Here is a 22,323-nt window from a genome sequence, read left to right on the forward strand (position 1 = left end):
CGTGCAACGGCGCTCGAATCATAACAAAGTGACGGAAATTAGCAGCCATGTTTGAGGATCAGGCCGGTCTTTAGCATAATGTACATACTGTATTATCTTCATTCATTCATTTTCTACCGCTTATCTTCACAAGGGGGGTTGGGGGTGTTGGAGCCTATCCCAGCTGACTTCAGGCGAGAGGCGGGGTACACCCTGGACTGGTGGCCAGCCAATCACAGGGCACATATAGACAAACAACCATTCACACTCACATTCTGTGTAATACTTTGTTTTTATACTCAGTATAGTTACTCCAGACCCCGTTCACTGTGCAATACGAAGGGCTCTAAATGCAATATACTAAGTTCTATGTGAAGTACTTCCATAATACCTCATATTAACTCTCTAACAAGATCTCAGTGTATAGATTGGTCAGATATTTCATCTCGTTTCATATTATCTACATAGTGTATTGTATATAACTCTGGGAAAAACTGTTGATTTTGTTAATACTTGGGTTGTTTATATTGTTTATTTTTCTATATTGTGTATTTTGTACTGCTTAACTGACTGTGTACTCAAATTTCCCCACTGAGGGACGAATAAAGGCATATCTTAATCTTAATCTTAATTCATACCTATGGACAATTTGGAGTCGCTAATTAACCTAGCATGTTTTTGGAATGTGGGACGTTACAAACTGGGAGGTGACAAACTGATGGACAGAATTAATGGTTCCTTCAATCCCAGCAAGGAGCTGAAGCAGTAAAGCAGCCCCAGACCATCACACTACCACCACCGTACTTTACTGCTGGTATGATGTTCTTTTTTTCATATGCCGTGTCCCCTTTTAAGTCGGATTTAATGGGACACACACTTCACTGTAATGAACACATTTTTCCACTACCAATGTGCCACAGAACTACACCACAGTTCATACAGGGTAAGTCAAGGGTCTCCAACCAGTCGCTCCCAACCACTCTTCAAGCAATAATAATAATAAACCAAATTGGCTGCGCACATCCTCCACCTTACGCTGCGTCATGAAATTAGAGCTAAGTATTTTCTGTAAATATATAGTACAGTAAACCTCGGATATATCGGACTCGGCTATATCGGAAATTCGCTCACAACGGACAGATAAAAAAGAACCAATTTTTCTGTAATGCATTTCCAATAAAAATTCATTGCATATATCGGATTTTTTATAACGGATTTCGCCTATTTCGGACAAAATCTCCAGTCCCGTTCCAATGCATTTCCATTAAATTTCCCTCGCATATATTGGATGGCCGCATCGTGGCGCTCCGATTCGCCGAATCGTGACAGGCCGCTATACGACGTCATTTGCAGCGTTTGCAGCATTGCCTGCGCGTCCAGGTACATTGGAAACATAGTCAAGGAAGTGCCTTTTTATAACGGATAAAATCCGATTTACGCATATACCGGATATAAATCCGATATATGTGTAAAACGGACATTTTCCGGTATATGGATTTCGCTTATATCGGACAAAACCAGTGGGAACAATTGAATCCGATGTATCCGAGGTTTACTGTATATACATAACATCCAAATATGCAGTAAATATGTAAATATACAGGTATGTATCTTGCACACAATTATTGCACAGCAGTGGGCCCAAGTGTGAAACAGACTGAAGGAACAGTCTTGTGTGGGCGTGTGGGGTTATTTTCAGTTTAGCACTATTATTGCTTCATGTTCGTTAGGTTGGCTGAAGACTTGGCTGAAGAATATGTACGATTAGTCGATAAACCGAAAATGTACCGTTCCCGAAATGGAGTAGAAATATATTGTACGAGTAGAAATGTATGTACAGGTTATAGTATGCCAGTTGATGTAAGATACATTTGTGGACCGTAGTCCCAGGGAGTTTTATTTTGACTTCCACAAGGATGATGTTGAGCCAAAGAACAGGAAATGCAAAGTGAGTATGAAAACACCCCAAGCACATTATGTAAATGGCGCATTGTTGCTGCATTTTAGAGTTTTTTTTGTTTTTTTTTTGGGTGGAGGCTTTAAAGGTGGAATGGGGCGTCCCATTAGGTGCCTAATATTTCATGTACCAGTAAGTCAATAAATCAAGGAAAAGCAGTTAATTTGCATTTCCTGTAATTATTTTCAGATGGCAAAGATATACAACGATCAGGGATTTATTAGGGATTTATGGTTATTCAGGTAAAACTGCCCAATTTATAATGACATTGACTTGAGGTCATATTGCCCAGTCCTATGTACAATGGATACTTATCTCATGTACATTAGGTAAATTGAACTTCTATGTTATGCTAATTCTAAATCATCACACCCATGTCGATGAGTAATATATGAATGTGTCCCCCCCCCATCTCCACTCCTCATGCGTCAAGTGTGTATTTCCGACATATCGCCATTAACGTTTCTGTGTCTGCATTCAATGTGTCTCCTCAACAATTCTCTGACGCAATTCCTTTAATTAGCGTTGTATTTTTACGCCCGTGACGAGGCACTACACGCTGGCTGCTGACAAGAAAAGCAAGAACCCCCCCCCCCATGCTGACATGTTGTCTGTGACTGAACTGGCTCGTAGCTTTGTTTCTAAAAATACACTCTCCCTGTTGTCTATTGGGGGGGCCGTACCGAAGCCAGATCCCCCACCTGCCGGGGGTCTGGAAATGCGCTCATGTATGGGAATGAATGAGGCGGAGGCCTAAGAGTGAGGCTGCGGAGGAAAAGCGGCAGGAGACAGGATGAGGAAGAAGAGGACGCAGGAAGGAAGCGGAAGACGCTCGACAAAACCTCATGCTGCATTCAAGATTGCTGAGAAATATGAAAAGCATGTGGTTCAAAAAGTTTGACACCCCATATGTGTCGCAAATAATATCATGACGTCGGACTGGGTGGACGGTTGTCGGTCTGGTCCTTCTGGTCTGGGGTGTCTTTTCCTGTTTATTTTATATATATATATGGTTTTATATGGTTTGATTTCATTTGAACATGCATCGGATTACAATTGAATGCATCACATAATCAGTTCACAGTTCCACATGTCCAAAAGGAGTAGGAAGAAGCAAAGCTTATTAAATCCTACCCCTCCATCTGGTACTTTTACAATCAGTAACTGTTATATTTGTTCACTTCCTGCTTTCCATAATACAGTTTAAGGCTTTTTTTTAAAATAAAAAAATAATAAAGAACATTTTTGACAACTGGTTCATGAAAAAAATGAACAGATACCTTTCACAAATTTTTCAACTTAGACAGTGTAAATGTTAAATTAATAAAAAAAAAAATAGAAAAAAAATCCACTGTACCTCAAAATTTTGTGAAATTTTTCTTCACATCTGGTAATGGTAATGGTTTTATGGTTTTAAATCCTACCCCTCCATCTGGTACTTTTACAATCAGTAACTGTAATATTTGTTCACTTCCTGCTTTCCATAATACAGTTTAAGGCTTTTTTTAAAATAAAAAAATAATAAAGAAATTTTTTGACAACTGGTTCATGAAAAAAATGAACAGATACCTTTCACAAATTTTTCAACTTAGACAGCGTAAATGTTAAATTAATAAAAAAATAGAAAAAAAAAATCCACCGTACCTCAAAATTTTGTGAAATTTTTCTTCACATCTGGTAATGGTAATGGTAATGGTTTTATGGTTTTAAATCCTACTCCTCCATCTGGTACTTTTACAATCAGTAACTGTTACATTTGTTCACTTCCTGCTTTCCATAATACAGTTTAAGGCTTTTTTTAAAATAAAAAAATAATAAAGAAAATTTTTGACAACTGGTTCATGAAAAAAATGAACAGATACCTTTCACAAATTTTTCAACTTAGACAGCGTAAATGTTAAATTAATAAAAAATAGGAAAAAAAATCCACCGTACCTCAAAATTTTGTGAAATTTTTCTTCACATCTGGTAATGGTAATGGTTTTATGGTTTTAAATCTTACCCATCCATCTGGTACTTTTACAATCAGTAACTGTAACATTTGTTCACTTCCTGCTTTCCATAATACAGTTTAAGGTTTGTTTTTTTTAATAATGCACCACATACCGAAGTACAAGGTGATATGAGCATCCAATGACATAATGTGTACCATAGTAAGTGTCAATATAGTGATATATATAGCACATCATGACTGGTTCAAGACTCTTCATCCTTGTATTTAGCAAACATCAACTGCTTGTATTTATTTATTTATTTAATCACGTACCAAAGTATGAGGTGATATGACCATACAATGACATAATAATAATTGTCAATATTGGGTATATTGGGTAGGTGGACATTTTTTCTAATCACTGCAGGGTTTGTTAGCGTCAACAGTTCCTGGTTTCGTTGTGCTCCAATCTCTTGGAGCAGCGTCCTCCTCACCATACACTGGAAACCTTCCCATCGATGGTATCTTGTCGGAACGGTTTGACAAGCTCCACATCGACACCAAGTCGCGGTGTAATGACTTGCCCTCTATCTACTACTTTCACTTTCACTCTCTCTTCTTGCAGGCTCAGCTTCTAAAACCTGTCGCTCATCCTGCGTATATTCAGGCTCAAAAAGATAAGGTCCTGGATCCTCATTTCAGGCGGAGACCATGTACAGCTCTCTAAAAGGGTTTTAAAAGAAATTGTGTGCTTTCAGATAAGGATTGTGTATGATTGTATGTCTGCCACTAAGAAACCAGGCTTCGCTACACATTTTAAAATGATCTGCGGAGCTGTATGTTTGTTTATCGCTGTTAAAATGTGAATGTAATATTAGCATAGATGCTCACATAGCTACAATATGTTACTGTAAGACAACAACAAGTCATTTTTCAGTCCAAGAGAGATTCTTGGACATAATATTTCACAGCTTTTCATATTCATATCATGAAAATATCTGCTGGGAATTACTAACACACACACTCACATGCACGTCTCACCACACGTGTGCGATTCTGTGATATTTCCGAGGTGAGAGTACAAAGACGACAAGGCTGACAGGAAGGAGAATATCTATGTGAGAAGGTAATTAACCACCTAAGTGGTCCAATCCTGTGGAAGGTTAGAAGATGTTGATGCGTCTTGTGTGCGTCTGCGTGTATTTCATAGTAAACAACAATGGAGGACATATTATTTCTTCTTCCCGTTCGGAAAGTGATCATTCTCTATCCGCCAATCAACACACTGCGCTGCTTCGAGCCCCCACCATCCAAATGGTGCTGATGGCGTCATCAGGAGTGTCCACCCCCCTACAAGCACAAGCTTAATGGCATCCTCCATCAACCAGGAAGTAATCTGCAAGCTAACTGGTAACAAACAAACAACACTAATTTTCCCCACAATTATCCACATGTCCAGGACGATGCTACACAAGGCGCTCAACGCGGACGCCATCTTGTTGTCTCAAAACACGTTCTTTTATTTTAATGCCTACTGTTTTGGGGAAGATGACTGTCGCCATTCTGTTCAGCCATTTTTCTTGCAACACATTGGTACGCTCACACACACACACACACACACACATCTGAGCACATTCTGCTTGGTGGGGGTGTTTGAAGCCCACAAACACTGCAGAACACAAAACACTGTTTTTCTTACACAGAGTTCTCCCCACGCTGCAGCAAAACTGGTCATCGTGTATCTGGGATCTGACGTAACAAGCCTCCATCATCCACCCACAACCCTCTGTGCGCGCGCACACACACACACACACACATTCGCTAGCATTTTGCTGCATCATTCCAGTTTGGAGGGCACCAATAAACACACAAACAAAATGTGTGTTTTTAAGGTGATGGTATCATCTTTACTAAACAAACATGATAGTATCCACATGACTAAACGGGCATGATGGTACCACCTTGACTAGCCAAACACGTTCATGGCAACATGTGTGTATAATGGTACTAACATGGCGGCACCGTCATGTTTAAACAGCCAAGATGGTATCAACTTAACTGAAAAGGCGTTCTGGCAGCAACATGACTAAATGGACATGATGATAGCAGCAGGACTAAATGGGCATGATGGCACTATTGGGACTAAATGGACATGATGGTACAAACATGACAAAAAGATTATTGGTACCAAAACGATAAAGGAGCATGCTGGTGCCGACTTGACAGAAATGGCATGATGGTGTCAACATGACTAATAGGGCATGATGACATCAACGTGACTAAATGGGCATGGTGGTACATTCTTGAAGAGATTAAATGCTGCAGTGATAGAAGGAGAACATGCAAACCCCACACAGAGATAGCTGAACCCGGGTCTCCTAGCTGTGAGGTCAGCGCGCTAACCAATCATCCGCCGTGCAGCCCTAATTTTAAAATAAAAATGCCAATTATATATAAAAGTGTCATTTTTACTGCATTTTCTAATGTGTAATCATAACCCCAAATATGCTGTATGGCACTGGCAAAAATAAAGTCGAAAAATTATCGAATAATCAGAATCATTATCTCCTCAAACCGAGCAGCTTGTCACGATCTTCCAGAATCTGCACCTATTCCAGCTGTATTTACTTCGCTTTCCAAAATGAGAAAGAAGAGGAAAAAGAAAATAGAAAGGAAAAAAAAAGAAGAAAAGAAAGAAAAATAAATAAATAAATAAAAATAAATGTGAGTGTGAATGGTTGTTTGTCTATATGTGCCCTGTGATTGGCTGGCGACCAGTCCAGGGTGTACCCCGCCTCTCGCCCGAAGACAGCTGGGATAGGCTCCAGCACCCCCGCGACCCTTGTGAGGAAAAAGCGGTAGAAAATGAATGAATGAATGAAAAATTTAATAAATAAATAAATATATAAAAAAATTAAGATGGCGTGGTAAACAGCAACTGGGTCCTTTTGGGTCATGTGACATGGAATTAAAGAAAGAGGCACATGAAAAGCACCTGGATTGCGTCATCGTTGAAAGACCTGAAGCTAATCAGTCCTCATAATGACGGATGAAAACGTTTCCTGAGGCTCAAAGCTAAACATGTTTATAGTATGTAAGGATTTCATTCATGGACAATTGTTCATGTTCTGCTGGTTGTTGGAAAATTAACCAATGAACCAATCATGGCTGCCTCTAGTATCCGTGTATCCATGTATCCATCCCACCCTGGCAGTCTGAGTGTGTCCCAGAAAGCCTCAGCTGGGATTGGTGTCGGGATCCACACGGAGGTTCCTAGGCAACAAGGCTCGCTGCTGACTCAACGGCTTGAGCGGCACTTCCCAAACAGGCTGCATGACTCAGTTCATCTTCTCATCCTCATGAACGCCCACCATCGCCCCCCACCCCCCACCCTCTACTCATCATCATGGATACACAGCAGAGACAGGAGACATGTTGCCTGAGTACTGAATCCTGGCCAGCAACCTCAGCATCCTTCCGTCAAGCCAAGTGCGACTTCAGCAGCACTCTTTTTACGACCGCGGCCGCTTTTCTAGCACGCCGTACCGACCCGTCTTATTTCACTAACTTACTGCACTCAATACACGCATCACGCTAACGTTAGCCAGCTGAATACTTACAAGCATTGTGCATTATGCGATCACCAAAGTATGTCCATGTAAGTAAAACAAAGCTAAAAGTAACCGCTTTGAGCATAAAACAGAAGTCAGTTCAAACCAAAAATTCTGTTTGGCCTTTTATGAACTTCGGAAGTGTCATTATTCACACAACACTGTGCACCAGACTTCTGACAAAACCCACAAGTTTTCATTTCGACTTCTCAACGCTTTTCTGAAAGTTGCACCTGCACTCACAAGGATGAGTGTGATGACACTCCGCTGTCACACTTTGTGAGGATTTTATAGCAATGTGTACATTCTATTATTAATGTTAGCCAAACTATGTTCCTTTCTGAAATATTGGCCAACAATGCATTGCATCAATAAATGTAAGGATTTTTGCAATAAATGACCAGACACTTTATTTACTGTCACAAAAGTATAAACTCTAAATATGCAAAATAAGTGTAAAAATAAATATATACATAAATAAACTAATACAGGGCTGCACAGCGGACGAGTGGTTAGCGCGCAGGCCTCACAGCTACGAGATCCAAGTTCAATTCCGCCCTCGGCCATCTCTGTGTGGAGTTTGCATGTTCTCCCCGTGCATACCCATTTTCTCCGGGTACTCCGGTTTCCTCCCACATTCCAAAAACATGCTAGGTTAATTAGCGACTCCAAATTGTCCATAGGTATGAATGTGAGTGTGAATGGTTGTTTGTCTATATGTGCCCTGTGATTGGCTGGCCACCAGTCCAGGGTGTACCCCGCCTCTCGCCCCAAAGACAGCTGGGATAGGCTCCAGTACCCCCTGCAACCCTTGTGAGGATAAGCGGTTGAAAATGAATGAATGAATAAACTAATAGAGCCTTATAATATGTATAAAAATTATAATAAATTATGTAATTGATGCCAATATGTAAATGATGCCAATACTTCCAATACCGATGCATTTGAATTGTTTCAAGATCCTTGAATGATTTTGCTAGTAATTTTATGATCAAAGTTATAACAAGAAAACACAGGATTAAGATTTTAAGCCTGAAAAAGTAATTTTTGAACAATTTAACAATCTAAAAATACAACAATATAAGAAACAGGAGTGTGATAATATACTCCGCTCACAAGACGAGACGATATCGCGTTCACAGCAACAACACGGGATAATATTTTAACATTACTTTTAAGAAAACTACAATGACGAAATATAGGACTGGACCAACAAAGTTTGTTTTCACAGTAGCCATGCCATAGCTCACAGCCTGATGGGCTTCTGTCGGCCATGTACCCACAAGACCATTTTTCTCTTAAACAAAATATATCATCACGTTTTAATCTGGTGACATCCCGGTGTCCAAAAACCTACTCAATGTACACAATACATTTTTTGGTCCATTTTCACACACCTCACTAGGGTCACAAGTATACTGGAGTGTATACCCTTAACACCGTAAACAAGACAATATATAAATAGAACAATATCAATATCAAACAATATTGATTTTATATCGATACTACCCTCGGTATGGAGGCTATCAATATTCGTATTGATCCGTCCACACAGGTGACTAAAGTGTATTATTGTCATTCAAGACTTTGATGTTGTACTAACAATATAACCTTCGTGCTTTTGTACACATTAGATACAATTTACAGGCCTCCCAAAACAAAACACAAACATTCATGTTTTGTAAAGATCATAGAGTCTGTTTTCCGTGTTTTAGTAACACAAACGTAGTGTTCAGTCACCTGAATTTAAAACATTTGTGAATGTCAAGGACAAATAGATAAATGTATGCTAGTACATCTTTCTCGACGATTTGGAGTCTGTGGAGTCTACAATAAAGAGTGTTTCTGTAAAAGTCGCTGACAATTTTACGGTTTTAACGTAAACATCGTACATCAGAGTACTCGTTGAATCGAACGATTGACTTCAGTCATTTTGCAGTCGTTGCGATCTTCAGCAAACGTACAGGTTTTCATAAAATACAATACAATTAAGAGTCTTCAGTGAACCATGTGTACATGTAAACATCAAAGACAGGTTTGAGTTAACTAAACTTACACGTTTTCGTAAACAGAGATCGACAATTCAGTTTTCAACACGGCCAACGAATGCACCAAAGTCGGTTCAGACTTGAACTAACTGAACACTGAACATAATCAAGAGTCTTCAATAAATTGAACACATAATGTCATTTTTTGTCACCCGAACGTACTTTTTTCAGAAACATCGGAAGACGATTCAGATTGTTTAATGATTCTAATCTTAAACAGACAATTATGAGTCTTCAATGAATCAAACATAGAGTACATTATTGTAGTGATTAAATAAAATGTCTTCAGTCAGCTAAACATAAGCGTTTTTGTAAACAACGTATGTGTTTTTCTCATGTCTCCAGACTCCAGATTCAAATACAGAATCTTCTAGCTGTGTAGCAACGATGCTAACCACTCATGTCACAACAACAACAGGAGCTCGAAATGAATAGCAGCAGCAATAAGTTCACAGCCCAGCAGGAAGCCGCAGAGACATTTAAAGGCATAATAGGAAGTGAGATACATAGAGCGCACATGCACCACCATCATCATCATCATCATGCCAGGTGAGTGGTCAACTCTACTCACGCACCCCCCCGACCCCCCACACACACCCACCCACCCTCTGAAAGCATGCACAGAACAGTGCGCCATCACGGGTGGAAAACGCACAGTCAGATAACCCTCTTCTGCACAAACACACACACTCGCACGCACACCCACTCACACACAGAGCGTCGTGACAGTAATAAATATATGTACCCCCGCCATCATCATCATCATCACCATCACCATCAACGGCCTGGAGGTCTTACCAGTAAAGAAGCTTGTTGTGCAGGATGGCGGGCGTTTTGTCCGAAGCGCAGTTGATGCACCACATTGTTGTTGGTGTCGCTCATCTGCGCCACTGACTGCAAGCACCAGCACCAGGACAGCGCCAACTGATGCGAGCCAGGACGGGAGGAGGGGAGAAGAAGAGTGGGCGGGAGATATGAGCCTTCCTCTCCTCCACAGCCTCCTCCTCTCCTTTTTCTTATGGGAAACTGCTTCATTATGTCATAATACTGCTGTACACTCATTTATATTAGAACCAGCGTCTTAATTATAAACACATTTTGATGAGTGAGACATCTCAAATAGACCTCTCCAGGTTGCTCAACGGAACTACAACGGAACTTAAAAAGTAAAGGTGGGTGGGTACAGACACACAGCGTCTGTACTGTGTGACTATTCGTACAAAAGTACAACATTTTACAACATTTTGATGCCTGTTTTTAAGTAATACAAATACATGGGAAATGAATTGTTCTATAATATACTTAGTTTAAACTAATTATTTAAACTGTTAAAACAACTTTGACATAAAGAAAGTAGAGGTGATCAATGTGACAGCCAACATCCATCCATCCATCCATTTTCTATACCGCTGCCAACATTTAAATTATAATTTATTTACACAGCACATTTCCACTCAGTGTGCTCCTGTCACCTGTCTCCTGTCAGTTGATTACAATATTTGATTGCGATTAATCACTCTTGCCCACAGTTAACTCAGAATTAATCACATTTAATCGCAGATAGAAATACATTTTTATCTATAATAACTCCAACAATAATTACATCAAATTGTATGTAAAGGGATATCTATTTTGGAACTATGGTCCATTATTTCAAACAAGCATATTTTTGTATTACTTGTTCTGACTTGTACTAGTTCCTTGTTTCGTTTTGTTTTTACTTCAAGTACTTCCTGCGTTGACTATTCTCTCATTAAACGCAGTGGTTGTCAATTACCATATTTTCTGGACTATAAGTCGCTCCGGAGTATAAGTCGCACAAGGCCAAAAATGCATAGTTAGGTATAAAAAAAACATACATAAGTCGTACTGGAGTATAAGTCGCATTTTTTGCGGCTAATTTATTTTATAAAAGCAGACATTACATCCTCTTGGAAAGCAAGTTCTAAGAATAAAAGAATAGAGAACAGTCTGAATAGGCGTAATAAGATAAAATATAATAAGATATGCTAACACAATGCTTATTCAGCTAACAAAAAATAAACATGAACAGAAACGGTGTCCAGTGTTTATGTAACATAAACAGTTTTTTTTCATTTATAAGTCGCTCTGGAGTATAAGGGACCAAACAGGTCATCGTGATGAGAACGAACGTTTGTGTGGGGTAGTATTTCATTGGCGGACCGCTCATCATAAACACTAAACCCCCTCCCAAACTAAACTAACTAAAGTTTAGCAGAGCATGCTAGTGCGGCTGTGTGGGCGTTACTATGTACGAGTGCGTTTCCACCATCTTGCCTTTACCACCTGTTAATGTAAGGCAGCAGCATTTTACCATGACCGCAGACGTGCTAGTTTTCGATGAAATAAGGCGAGAATGCGCAAAATTCGAACCGCGACATGGCGAGAAATATTAGATTTCAGTTCACCAACATATTACCCGGGTCTAGGTCGGCCCCCTTTAGGTACCCTACAACTGCATTTGGTAACAAATAGTAAAGACTGGTTATTATTTTGGTGCCACAAGTCACCAAACACCACAGCCCGTCCCAGGATGGTTACCACGGCGACGTGCACATTGGTTTCCATGGTGACTCCTCGTCTTGGTGACAAATGGAGTCACACGAAACCAACATGCACTTTTATCCGCAATGCTCATTCACCTCTTTTTAACCCTTTCTTAAGTCGCTTTGGCCTACTTCCTGCGTAGTATCTGCACCATCTAGCCATCTTCCATCCACCATCATCCAGCCTGGGGACAAGCCTCTATAATTCATCATACTTTTTTTTCACGAGACACCCTCCCCCCCTCATTCTCTCCGTCTCCGCATCCTTCCTTCCCCACCTTCACCTCTCCGGCTCAGCATCTTGGGGAGCAGATGAAAAAGTGTTGGTGTTAAACTCTTTCAGGGTCATTGAGGCTTTAAGAGGCTCAGCGTGATTGCTGGTGTTGCGTTCAAGAGCATAGGCGTTTTTAGAGCGCTTGTCTGACAAACCGAGTTGAATGACCTTATCTCCTCCTTCTTTGCCCGCTGTTTAGTCTCACTTCCGTTCCACCCTTCATGCTTCCTCTACTCTCATGATCCGCCCCTCTCATTTCTCGCTTTTCTTTTCTGGAAATCAACTTTGGCTCTGACTATTAGAGAGAGAGAGAGAGAGAGACAGGGCGGGAGGAGGATGTTGCCTGGCGACGGTTGCCGTGTAATGGGAGGGGAGGGACAGAAGGGAGGAGGCTTGGCTGCAGGAGCCAAGTGCGAAGGTTGCTATGACGACGCAGGCTTCACGCTGTCAGTGATCTGTGTGTGTGTGTGTTTCTAAAGCTGTGAGGAACAGGAAGTGACATAGGGAATGTCGAGGTTTACTTCAGTGCATCTCCTATTATAACAAAACAATGTCAGTACAGTATTATGTGTCCCTAGATCCTCTTCAAAGTGTGTTTGATTTCTTAATTCCAGCATCAAGCCTATATTGGACAACACACTTTTAACACACTGTTAACATCCTCTATAGCTTTTATTTGTTGACTGTATGGACACTGAAGTCTCTTATTTTGGAAAATGTTTCATGTTAAGGAGTCAGTAAATCAACCCACCAATTCTAAATAAGTACCAGAGGTCCTTATGATGATGAGGATGCTGAGGTTCTCATTGGGAGTGACCAGGATGGATATGATCAGGAACAAATACATCAGAGGGACATAAAAAATGTTAGAGGCCCTTTAACATTTTTTTATGTCCCTCTGATGTATTACCAGTAAGTACCAGAAGTCCTTATGATGATGCTGAGGTTGTCATTGGGAGTGACCAGGATGGATAGGATCAGGAACGAATACATCAGAGGGACATCAAAAATGTTAGAGGCCCTTTTTTGTTTTTATGTCTCTCTGATATATTCGTTCCTGATCCTATTCATCCTGGTCACTCCCAATGACAACCCCAGCATCATGATCATCATAAGGACCTCTGGTACTTACTGGTAATACATCAGAGAGACAACATTTTTTTTTAAAGGGCCTCTAACATTTTTTATGTTCCTCTGATGTATTCGTTCCTGATCCAATCCATCCTGGTCACTCCCAATGAGAACCTCAGCATTCTCATCATCATAAGGACCTCTGGTACTTACTGGTAATAAATCAGAGGGACATAAAAAATGTTAAAGAGCCTCTAACATTTTTTATGTCCCTCTGATGTAGTCGTTCCTGATCCAATCCATCCTGGTCACTCCCAATGAGAACCTCAGCATTCTCATCATCATAAGGACCTCTGGTACTTACTGGTAATAAATCAGAGGGACATAAAAAATGTTAAAGAGCCTCTAACATTTTTTATGTCCCTCTGATGTAGTCGTTCCTGATCCTATCCATCCTGGTCACTCACAATGAGAACCTCAGCACCCTCATCATCATAAGGATCTCTGGTACTTACTGGTAATAAATCAGAGGGACATAAAAAATGTTAAAGGGCCTCTAACATTTTTTATGTCCCTCTGATGTAGCGTTCTTGATCCTATCCATCCTGGTCACTCCCAATGAGAACCTCAGCATCCTCATCATCATAAGGACCTCTGGTACTTACTGGTAATACATCAGAGGGACATGAAAATGTTAAAGGCCCTTTTTTGTTTTTATGTCCCTCTGATGTAGTCGTTCCTGATCCTATCCATCCTGGTCACGCCCAATGACAACCTCAGCATCATCATCATCATCATCATAAGGACCTCTGGTACTTACAGGTAATACATCAGAGGGACATAAAAAATGTTAAAGGGCCTCTAACATTTTTTATGTCCCTCTGATGTATTGGTTCCTGATCCTATCCATCCTGGTCACTGAGAACCAATGAGAACCTCAGCATCCTCATCATCATAAGGACCTCTGGTACTTACTAAAATTGGTGGGTTGATTTACTGACCCCTTAACATGAAATATTTTGGAAATAAGAGGCTTCAGTGTCCATACAGTCAACAAATAAAAGCTTTAGAGGATGTTAACATTGGTTTACTATAGTGTCGCACACACACACAAACACACACACACACACACACACACACAAGCTCCATAAAAGAAAGCAGACTTTTCCCAACAATTCTTTGTTGTGTTTCTTTAAAGCAGAGCAAACAACGACATGTAAAAATAGAACAGACAAGACGCCCGAGGGAGGCTGGGAAACACTTCTTCATTCAGCTCCTGAGAAATCGAATCTAAATCTAATGTAGCTGTGAGTTCGTTTTTTTTTTTTTTAACAGAGAGGAGCAGAGGTGGTCTGGTAACCTTTTACCCCCGCTCGGCTGAGAAGTGCCACAGCAGCAAATCAATCTCCCTGCTCTTTTAAAAGAACAGGTTCACAGCATCACACCACCCATTATCAGCACTACCTGGCCACCAGGGGGCGTATGTTTAAAAAAATAGGGGTGAACACAGCATCACCTTTTGGAGGATATCAGCATAGACTAAAATAAGAGAGGAAAAATACTCTATTTTGTTTTTGGTGTGACAAAATAATACAATTAATCTGCATCAGAACGTAAAACATCAACATTGACATCACACATGACTTTAGCGGTTGCAACATTTTAAAGCACAATCAGAGCTATATTAAGCTGCTAGATGCTGAACACTCATGATACCTCAAATGCTGATACCACCACAAGTGCGAAGATGAGGAAGAACAGGATGCTGAAGTCGAGAAAGGGTGGTAAAAGTAGGTGAGGAAGGTCTCCTGTGGCCTGAAATCCTCTCAGGTTTTAATTACAAGATGATGATGATAATGAAGAGACAGGTGGGAAGAGAGAGAGAGAGATGGAAAATAAGTGAAGATGAAGGGAAAGAGCAAAAATACCTCTGCCAAGTGTTCACTACAATCACTTGGAGACACTACGGGTAGATTCATTTAATCCTATCCACTGATATTTTACACGAGTAACGAACAAAAAAACACAATTAGTCAATGTTATTATTGTCAGCTGGGATAGGCTCCATGAGGATAAGCGGCATAGAAAATATTAAACGGCAATATGCCCCCCCACCCCCAGGCCGCACTTCCATCGTATGTCGCAGCACTCATAGAGGAAGCTGGTGGGATTACACAGCATTATTCATCCATCTGGATGCATTGAGCAGATATAAATACAGCGAATAAATGCAAACGCTGATGCTGCACAACTGTCTGCTGACAGCGCCATAGTGGGAGAGACAGAGACACAAGGACAGCAAATGAAGCAGAAGCACACACCAAAAAGAAATATTAGCTCAAGCCTGAGAGATGTTAGCACCAAACCACTGCAAAAACAATTGATTCTTTTAGCGCTTGTTTTCTTGGTGTTTTTTGTGGGTTTTGCAAATGGCTGGAAATCACATGATTAGGGCTCACATACAAATTGTGGTTGGTTAATATTCTGCATTATACGTTGGTAGTGTCTTGTCTGTTTTATTCACCTATTGCGTCACTGTTTATAGTTGTCTTGACACCACCTCGGAATGGTGTGTGAGCCGGTGATGCCCCGCATTTCGTAGCTAATACTTCAAAGAGGTACACTACACTTCAATACCATCTACTGGCTCAAATGTGACATGACATAAATATTTTTTTTCTTAAAAAAAGCCGAAATTAATCAATAACAGTCGATAAATAACAGCACAATTCATTATATTGTGACAGGCCTAGTAGCATAGTTAGCATACAGTACAGATACTGTATCAGCCTTAACTAAATCATTTACCAGCAGCAGCAAAATTTGCTAAAATAACATGCTAGTAGCTGCTACCCAGTGTTAGCAACAATAGTTAGCACACAGCTTATGTTAGCATTAACAGTGCAGATACTGTATCAGCCTTAACTACGTCATTTAGCACCAGCAGCAAAATATGCTAAAATGACATGCTAGTAGCTGTATCACAGTTACCCAGTGTAAGCAACATTAGCATAGTTCGCACACAGCTTATGTTAGCATTAACAGCACTGATACTGTATCAGCCTTAACTAAGTCATTTAGCACCAGCAGCAAAATATGCTAAAACGACATGCTAGTATCTGTATCACAGTTACCCAGTGTTAGCAACCATAGCATAGTTAGCACAAAGCTTATGTAACAGTACAAATGCTGTATCATCAGTCTAAAATAAATAATCTTGCAGCGGTCAACCACTAGTAGCAACAGTAGTGTAGTTAGCAACCACCCTCTGTTAGCATCAGCACATCAAACTACAGTAAAACATTTATAAGAAACAGCAATCGACATTTGTTAGCTGTCGCAAAATTATCAAAGTTACCCAGTGTTAATAACAGTAGCATAGTTAGCACACAGACTCTCGCAGCACCATGCTTTTTCTACGTTAGCAGGTTAGCAGTAAAAGTACAGCTATTAGTCTAAAATAAATCTGTTAGCAGCCTTAGCACAATGATCACAGTTCTCCGCTATTGGCAACAGTAGCACAGTTAGCACATATAGCAGTAACATTAGCTATCAGTCTGACGTAAATCATTTAGCTGCAGCAGCAAATTTGCATCCTTGTTTGTAAGCTACCGCTAGCAATGCAGTAAACTGTTGGCAGTTTTTCTAAAAAAAACGGTTTACAAAATTGTTAGCATCATTTATGAGCATTAGCAGCATTGCGCACCATCGGTGAATTTTCTAATGAACATCAAAAACAATAACACGAATGCTAAAACATGCAAAAATGACAACCACGTCACGTCACGTCATCTGACAGCAGTCACATCAACATCAACAGCTAAACATTTGACTACAACCAACAGAAAAAGACAAAAATGTTAAGTAAATATTAAAATATGCAAAATTACCGTGATAAAATTCAGGATATCTTTGCTATTTTTTCCCATCTGGTCCCTCCCGTGCACCGTGCTAGCCTGATTCGCTAGCTGGCTAGCGTGTGATGCTTGCTGTATGAATAATTGAGCGCTAGTGCACTTCAGCATCTTTACGCTTCGCTTCATCGCGCCCCGACGGAAGCAACTTATTTTCGACCGCACGTCTCTTTTTTTTTTCTCTTCACGACGGCGCAAATATTAACTAAAATTAAATGTTGTCCGTCGTACGGATCCCGCCTTCAAAAAGGTCAACGAGAGACAGGAAATACTTAGGAACTCTTAGGAATATTTCTTAGGAATATTTCAAATCTTGTGTGGTTTAAGTCCGATTTAGCAACAGTTACGGCTGATTTTTGGAATTCTTATGTGATCTGAAGAAGTCTAGTGTGATTTAGCAAAGTCTCACGTGATTTTGTGGGAGATATGCATGATTTCATCAGGCGGAATTTGTGGAAAGTTTTATGCGATTTCTGTATTATTTCTATTATCCATCAATTTTCGATACCCCATATCTTCACTAGGGTCGAGGGTATGCTGGAGCCTATCCCAGCTGACTTTGGGCCGGAGGTCGAGTACACCCTTTACATTATTTCTAATAAAGCATCTATATTATTTCTCATTGTAATACATCCTATAATATTTGTAACACATTCTGTATTATTTACAATACATTCTCTATTATTGATAATGCATTCTATGTGTAATGTTGTGCTGCTGTTTAAAGCAATAAAAACTGTCCAAATACTTTTGCTCCTAACCGCCCATACATGCTGACATATACATGCCATGCACAATGACACACACACACACACACACAGCTGATAGCTGTCAATGAGCATCTTACCTCTAAGAAGACGAGGACACCTTCCATACACACACACACACACACATGCACACACGCACGCACACATACACACAATTTGTCTTTATCACTCACCCGCCCTCTGCCTCCTCCTCTTTCTCCCTTTGCCCTTCTCTCCCTCTCTCTCTCCTGCCTCGCTTTGTCTCTGTCAGCCACACCCCCGACTCCTCCTCTCTTCCTCTCATCTTCCTTCCACTTGGTCGTGTCCTCCTTTCCTCACTCGCTCGCTCGCTTCCTTCCTCCTCCTCCTCCTCCTCCTCCTCTAAAGATGCATGGTTACGTTGTTGATAGCATCCTGAGCTAGCACGTGTCTACTAGTCTTTCACTCTCGACTGCAGGCATTTGGCAAGCTAACGCTTCTACTCCTCGACCGCTGCACATAAAAGGGTCAAAACGAGGACCCCTGCGGTTTCAGTTCTTGTTCTGGCAATGCAACACACCGTGGCGAGGTGATTTGAACTTTGTCACGTTGTGTTTTTCCCTCACTACATACTACATAATAACACAGATCGAAAATTTGAGCAAGATTGGTTGACAACCACAGCCACCATCCGCCCGGATTTGGCGGTCCATTAGTCATTATAAGGTATCTGTATTACACATATGCTAGCATGACGTCCTTTTGACCGCAAACCGTAGGGGGCACCACAAATGCTACAGTATTTACAGTCAAGACCGTTGTCTGATGCCACATGGGAAATAGAAAAACGAGACTTGTTCCGGCTTGTTTCCTGCTTACTTCCTGTCCTCAGATGTCAATATGCTCAATGCTGCCCTATTGTTGTCGTACAACTGGGAAAATGACCACAATATGAAGGAAATATACTGGAATTTTCTGAATTTGCTCGGATTATCGACACATGACAGAGTCAAAGTTGATGCTACATTACACAAGCTTAGGGTCCTACCTGTGCAAGGGGGACCAGAACCCAGAGGAGTGCAGACACAACAGAGGACAGAAGTCACAGATCCCTGAAATGCAGAACATGCCAGAAATCCAGATTCAAGAACACCTTGTCCTCTCCGGTTCAGTTTTGAGATGATGAGTTTGTTGTCTTTAGCGACTTCTAGCCAATCAGGAGGCAAAATATTTGGTTTTTACTCCATTGACACACACAATTATGAAATCCTTCTATGAACTGTCCAACTTCCTTGGGAATCTTTTCCAAGAGTTAGTAGGGAGTGAGGCTAATGCTAACGTTCCGAGGTTTTGACTGTTCTCAAGCCTTTTCAGGTCTTCCGAGTGGACATTACCAGTTATCCTCCATCTGGGGGGCTCAAAGCTACAAGTGGTCTAGCTAGCTTCTGGCAACGATGCTCCGGATTCTCCATGAGTCACTGTCAAGGATTGAGAGTCAGATGACAAAGATGCTACCTGTGCTAGCGTCAGGACGTTAATCCAGTAGTGTCCAAAAATGTCAAAAATATACGCAGCTTTTCAACTTTAACATCAAGCTCAAAAAAAGACAAAACAGAATGTGTCAAGTTAGGTTGATGTAAATGTAAGGCTAGCAACCGGAAGAAGCTATAGCTAGCATAACATTGCCTGCCTCCCTCCACACTAACGGCGTCTAACTGTGTCAGTGTGAGGGCAGCGAGTTGTCAGGTGACCACGCTCAAACACTTAATCCTTGTGAGAAGAGGCTTTAGCTTCTTTAAGAACGCCAGATTAGCTCCCTTGCTGCCTTATGGCCTTATTGGGTAGATAGATAGAAACGCTATCACAGCCTGGTAACAATTTGGGACAGAAAAACATCTGTTTATGTGTACTTTTAACATTCATTCCAGATGTTAAACCAGATGGTAGAACTGATCCAGTCTAAGGACCAAACAGGTCTGACCACCCTGCTACTGGAGGTACTTCCGAACCCAGGTGGTAGTTTCTATACTAGGTTTTTTTTCCCCAGATTTCACTTAGCAATTCATGGTGGTCCATGGAAGTCATTTTCTGATCCAGGTCACTTCCTGTGTCACTTCCTGCTATAGGTAGCTTTCCTAGTTCAGGAGATACTTCCTGTTCCTGGAGGTACTGTACCTTCCTGACTCAGGTGGTACTTTCTGTCCATGATAGTTTTGGTTTCAGGTTGCTATTCACTTCTCCTGGGGGTATACTTTCCTAGTAGTACTCCCCATTTCAGGTAGTTTTCGTAGTCTGGTAGGTGCTTTCTCTTCCTGGATGTTCTCAGAAGTTAATTTGTAAGAAAGGTATTTCTTAATACTGGATTTCCTTCTCCTGGTGCTACTTCCAAATTCCGTTTGGTTCCAGTTTGTTTATATATTTCAGTATTTCGGCATGTTGGTACATATTTTCTTTTCCTGGAGCTCCTTCCTAATTCAGGTGGTATTTCCCACTTCAAGTCCTATTTCCGAATCCTGTAGTTACTTCTTGTTGCTGGAAGTACTTCCTGATGAAGGTAATACTTTCTGTTGGTACTTTGAATTCCAGGTGGTACATTTTAATCCGGGTAGTCTTCCCTGGTCCTGGTAGAACTAAAGCAGCCCAAACATAATTAAGGTGGTAAGCGATGGCAAAGTACACTTACTTGGAAAGTACTAACGTGTGAAGGTGTTGCATGGTTCTTCTCTTCGCCGCTACTGCTCTGGGCCGCTAAGACTTTAATCAAATTATCCGTCACCTCGCCTCCCTTCTACCTCGCAGCAGATTGCTGCTGTCAACATGATGTCTTCCCCCGGGGGCCCGCCAACGAGTCAGTACTTAAGACGCCTTCTTCAGATGGCTCAATCTTCATCATTGATATTATTTATTTGCTTAGCTGAATTAGCGCAGTTAGCTACTAATAACCTTAAAGTGGTCACTTGTATTTCAGTCCACAACATAAAAATACAAGTCTTAGTCTTTCTTTGATGATGCTAAAGTTACACAATACGTGCAATATACCAACCTTTTATATATTTTACTATTTTACTATGTTTTCATTCTGTTTTTCTATTAGGAAGCGGTGAAAATGTCTTCTCACTGTGATGTCAGAGTGAGTCGATGTTAAGAAAAATCTCTGAAACCGAGTGTTCAGAGCCATCCTAATCTTCTTTCAGACCTCACTTCCAAATAGATAAACCTCATTATCTGAAAGATCGGTATGGTTTAACGACACTGGTGATTTGAGGAGCGCGACAAATGGAGTTGAAGTCGGTGTGGCCGCCTGCATTGGTTGACACGTGACAGACATCTTCTCCCTTCAGCGTTTTTTTAATTCTGCAAAAACAAATGCTTTTGTCTTGTCCGTTTCGGTGGCTTGCATTTTTGCTTAAAATGTGTCAAAACGCTGAAAGACATTTTCAACACAAGCACTCAACACATTATGAAATGTTGTCATTTATTCCAAAGTAGATGTACATATTTAAATGTAGTCATCCCTGCAGACTCGAACGAGCGACCGTTTTTTTACCATAAAGAAAGACAAATTATAGGGCAGGATTATGTATAGTATTTGTATGTATTAACAGCGGCAAAATTTAAATCAAATTAAGAGATTGCACATCAAACTATTTACCTAACACTGCTTTATTTCTCACCTGAGGTCAGCTGTGATAGGCTCCAGCATACCCCTGGGACGCTGGTGAGGACATGCGGCACAGAAGATGGATGGATGGATGGATGGTTCCTTTAATATCAGATTATTTTAATCAGACTTAAACTGTTTCATTAAGAGCAGTGAAGAGTTGCGTTCAAAACCACCACGTCATTTAAGATTAATTCACATTTTTTTTGTGAATTTTATGGGATTTTCCAGCATCATTGAATGCAGTAAAATGTACTGAGCATAAAGAGTTACAAAGTGAGTGAGAATATTGACTGTTTTAATTTTTAGTGCAGTTGGTGACCGGGGTCACCAACCTTTTTGAAACCGAGAGTTACTTCTTGGGTCCTGATGAATGCAAAGGGCTACCAGTTTGTCACACACTTCTCAAATAGCCAATTTGCCTTTAACTTTATGTTATTGTGAATAAATTATGATATTTATCTACCCTACTGCAATGTTTATAAAGCTAGCAGTTAGCAACATAAAGAAATGCACAGCAACACAACACTTCCGCTATAAGCAGTACACTAAACACAGCGAAATAGCATGCTAACAATATCTA

At 40.6% G+C, this 22,323-nt stretch overlaps 1 protein-coding gene across 6 annotated transcripts in view; it reads right to left on the reverse strand.

The window, feature by feature from the left end:
* Positions 1-22,323, reverse strand: part of LOC131136886 (IQ motif and SEC7 domain-containing protein 1-like) — a 66,541-nt gene that overhangs the window by 20,635 nt on the left and 23,583 nt on the right. Inside the window, exon 1 of one of the 6 annotated variants that reach the window (XM_058084211.1) lies at positions 18,295-18,447. The exons of 2 other annotated variants lie outside the window; for them this stretch is intronic. In XM_058084211.1, coding sequence (XP_057940194.1) covers positions 18,295-18,404 — 110 coding nt within the window. In that variant the 5' untranslated portion in view covers positions 18,405-18,447. Of the gene's footprint in view, positions 1-10,326; positions 13,054-18,294; positions 18,448-19,127; positions 21,696-21,753; positions 21,843-22,323 lie in introns of those variants that run through there. 3 more of the 6 variants (XM_058084214.1, XM_058084212.1, XM_058084213.1) reach the window with 3 other exon arrangements.

Source organism: Doryrhamphus excisus, chromosome 10 (genome assembly GCF_030265055.1).
Source record: "Doryrhamphus excisus isolate RoL2022-K1 chromosome 10, RoL_Dexc_1.0, whole genome shotgun sequence".
In the NCBI taxonomy this organism is placed as follows: Eukaryota; Metazoa; Chordata; class Actinopteri; order Syngnathiformes; family Syngnathidae; genus Doryrhamphus; species Doryrhamphus excisus.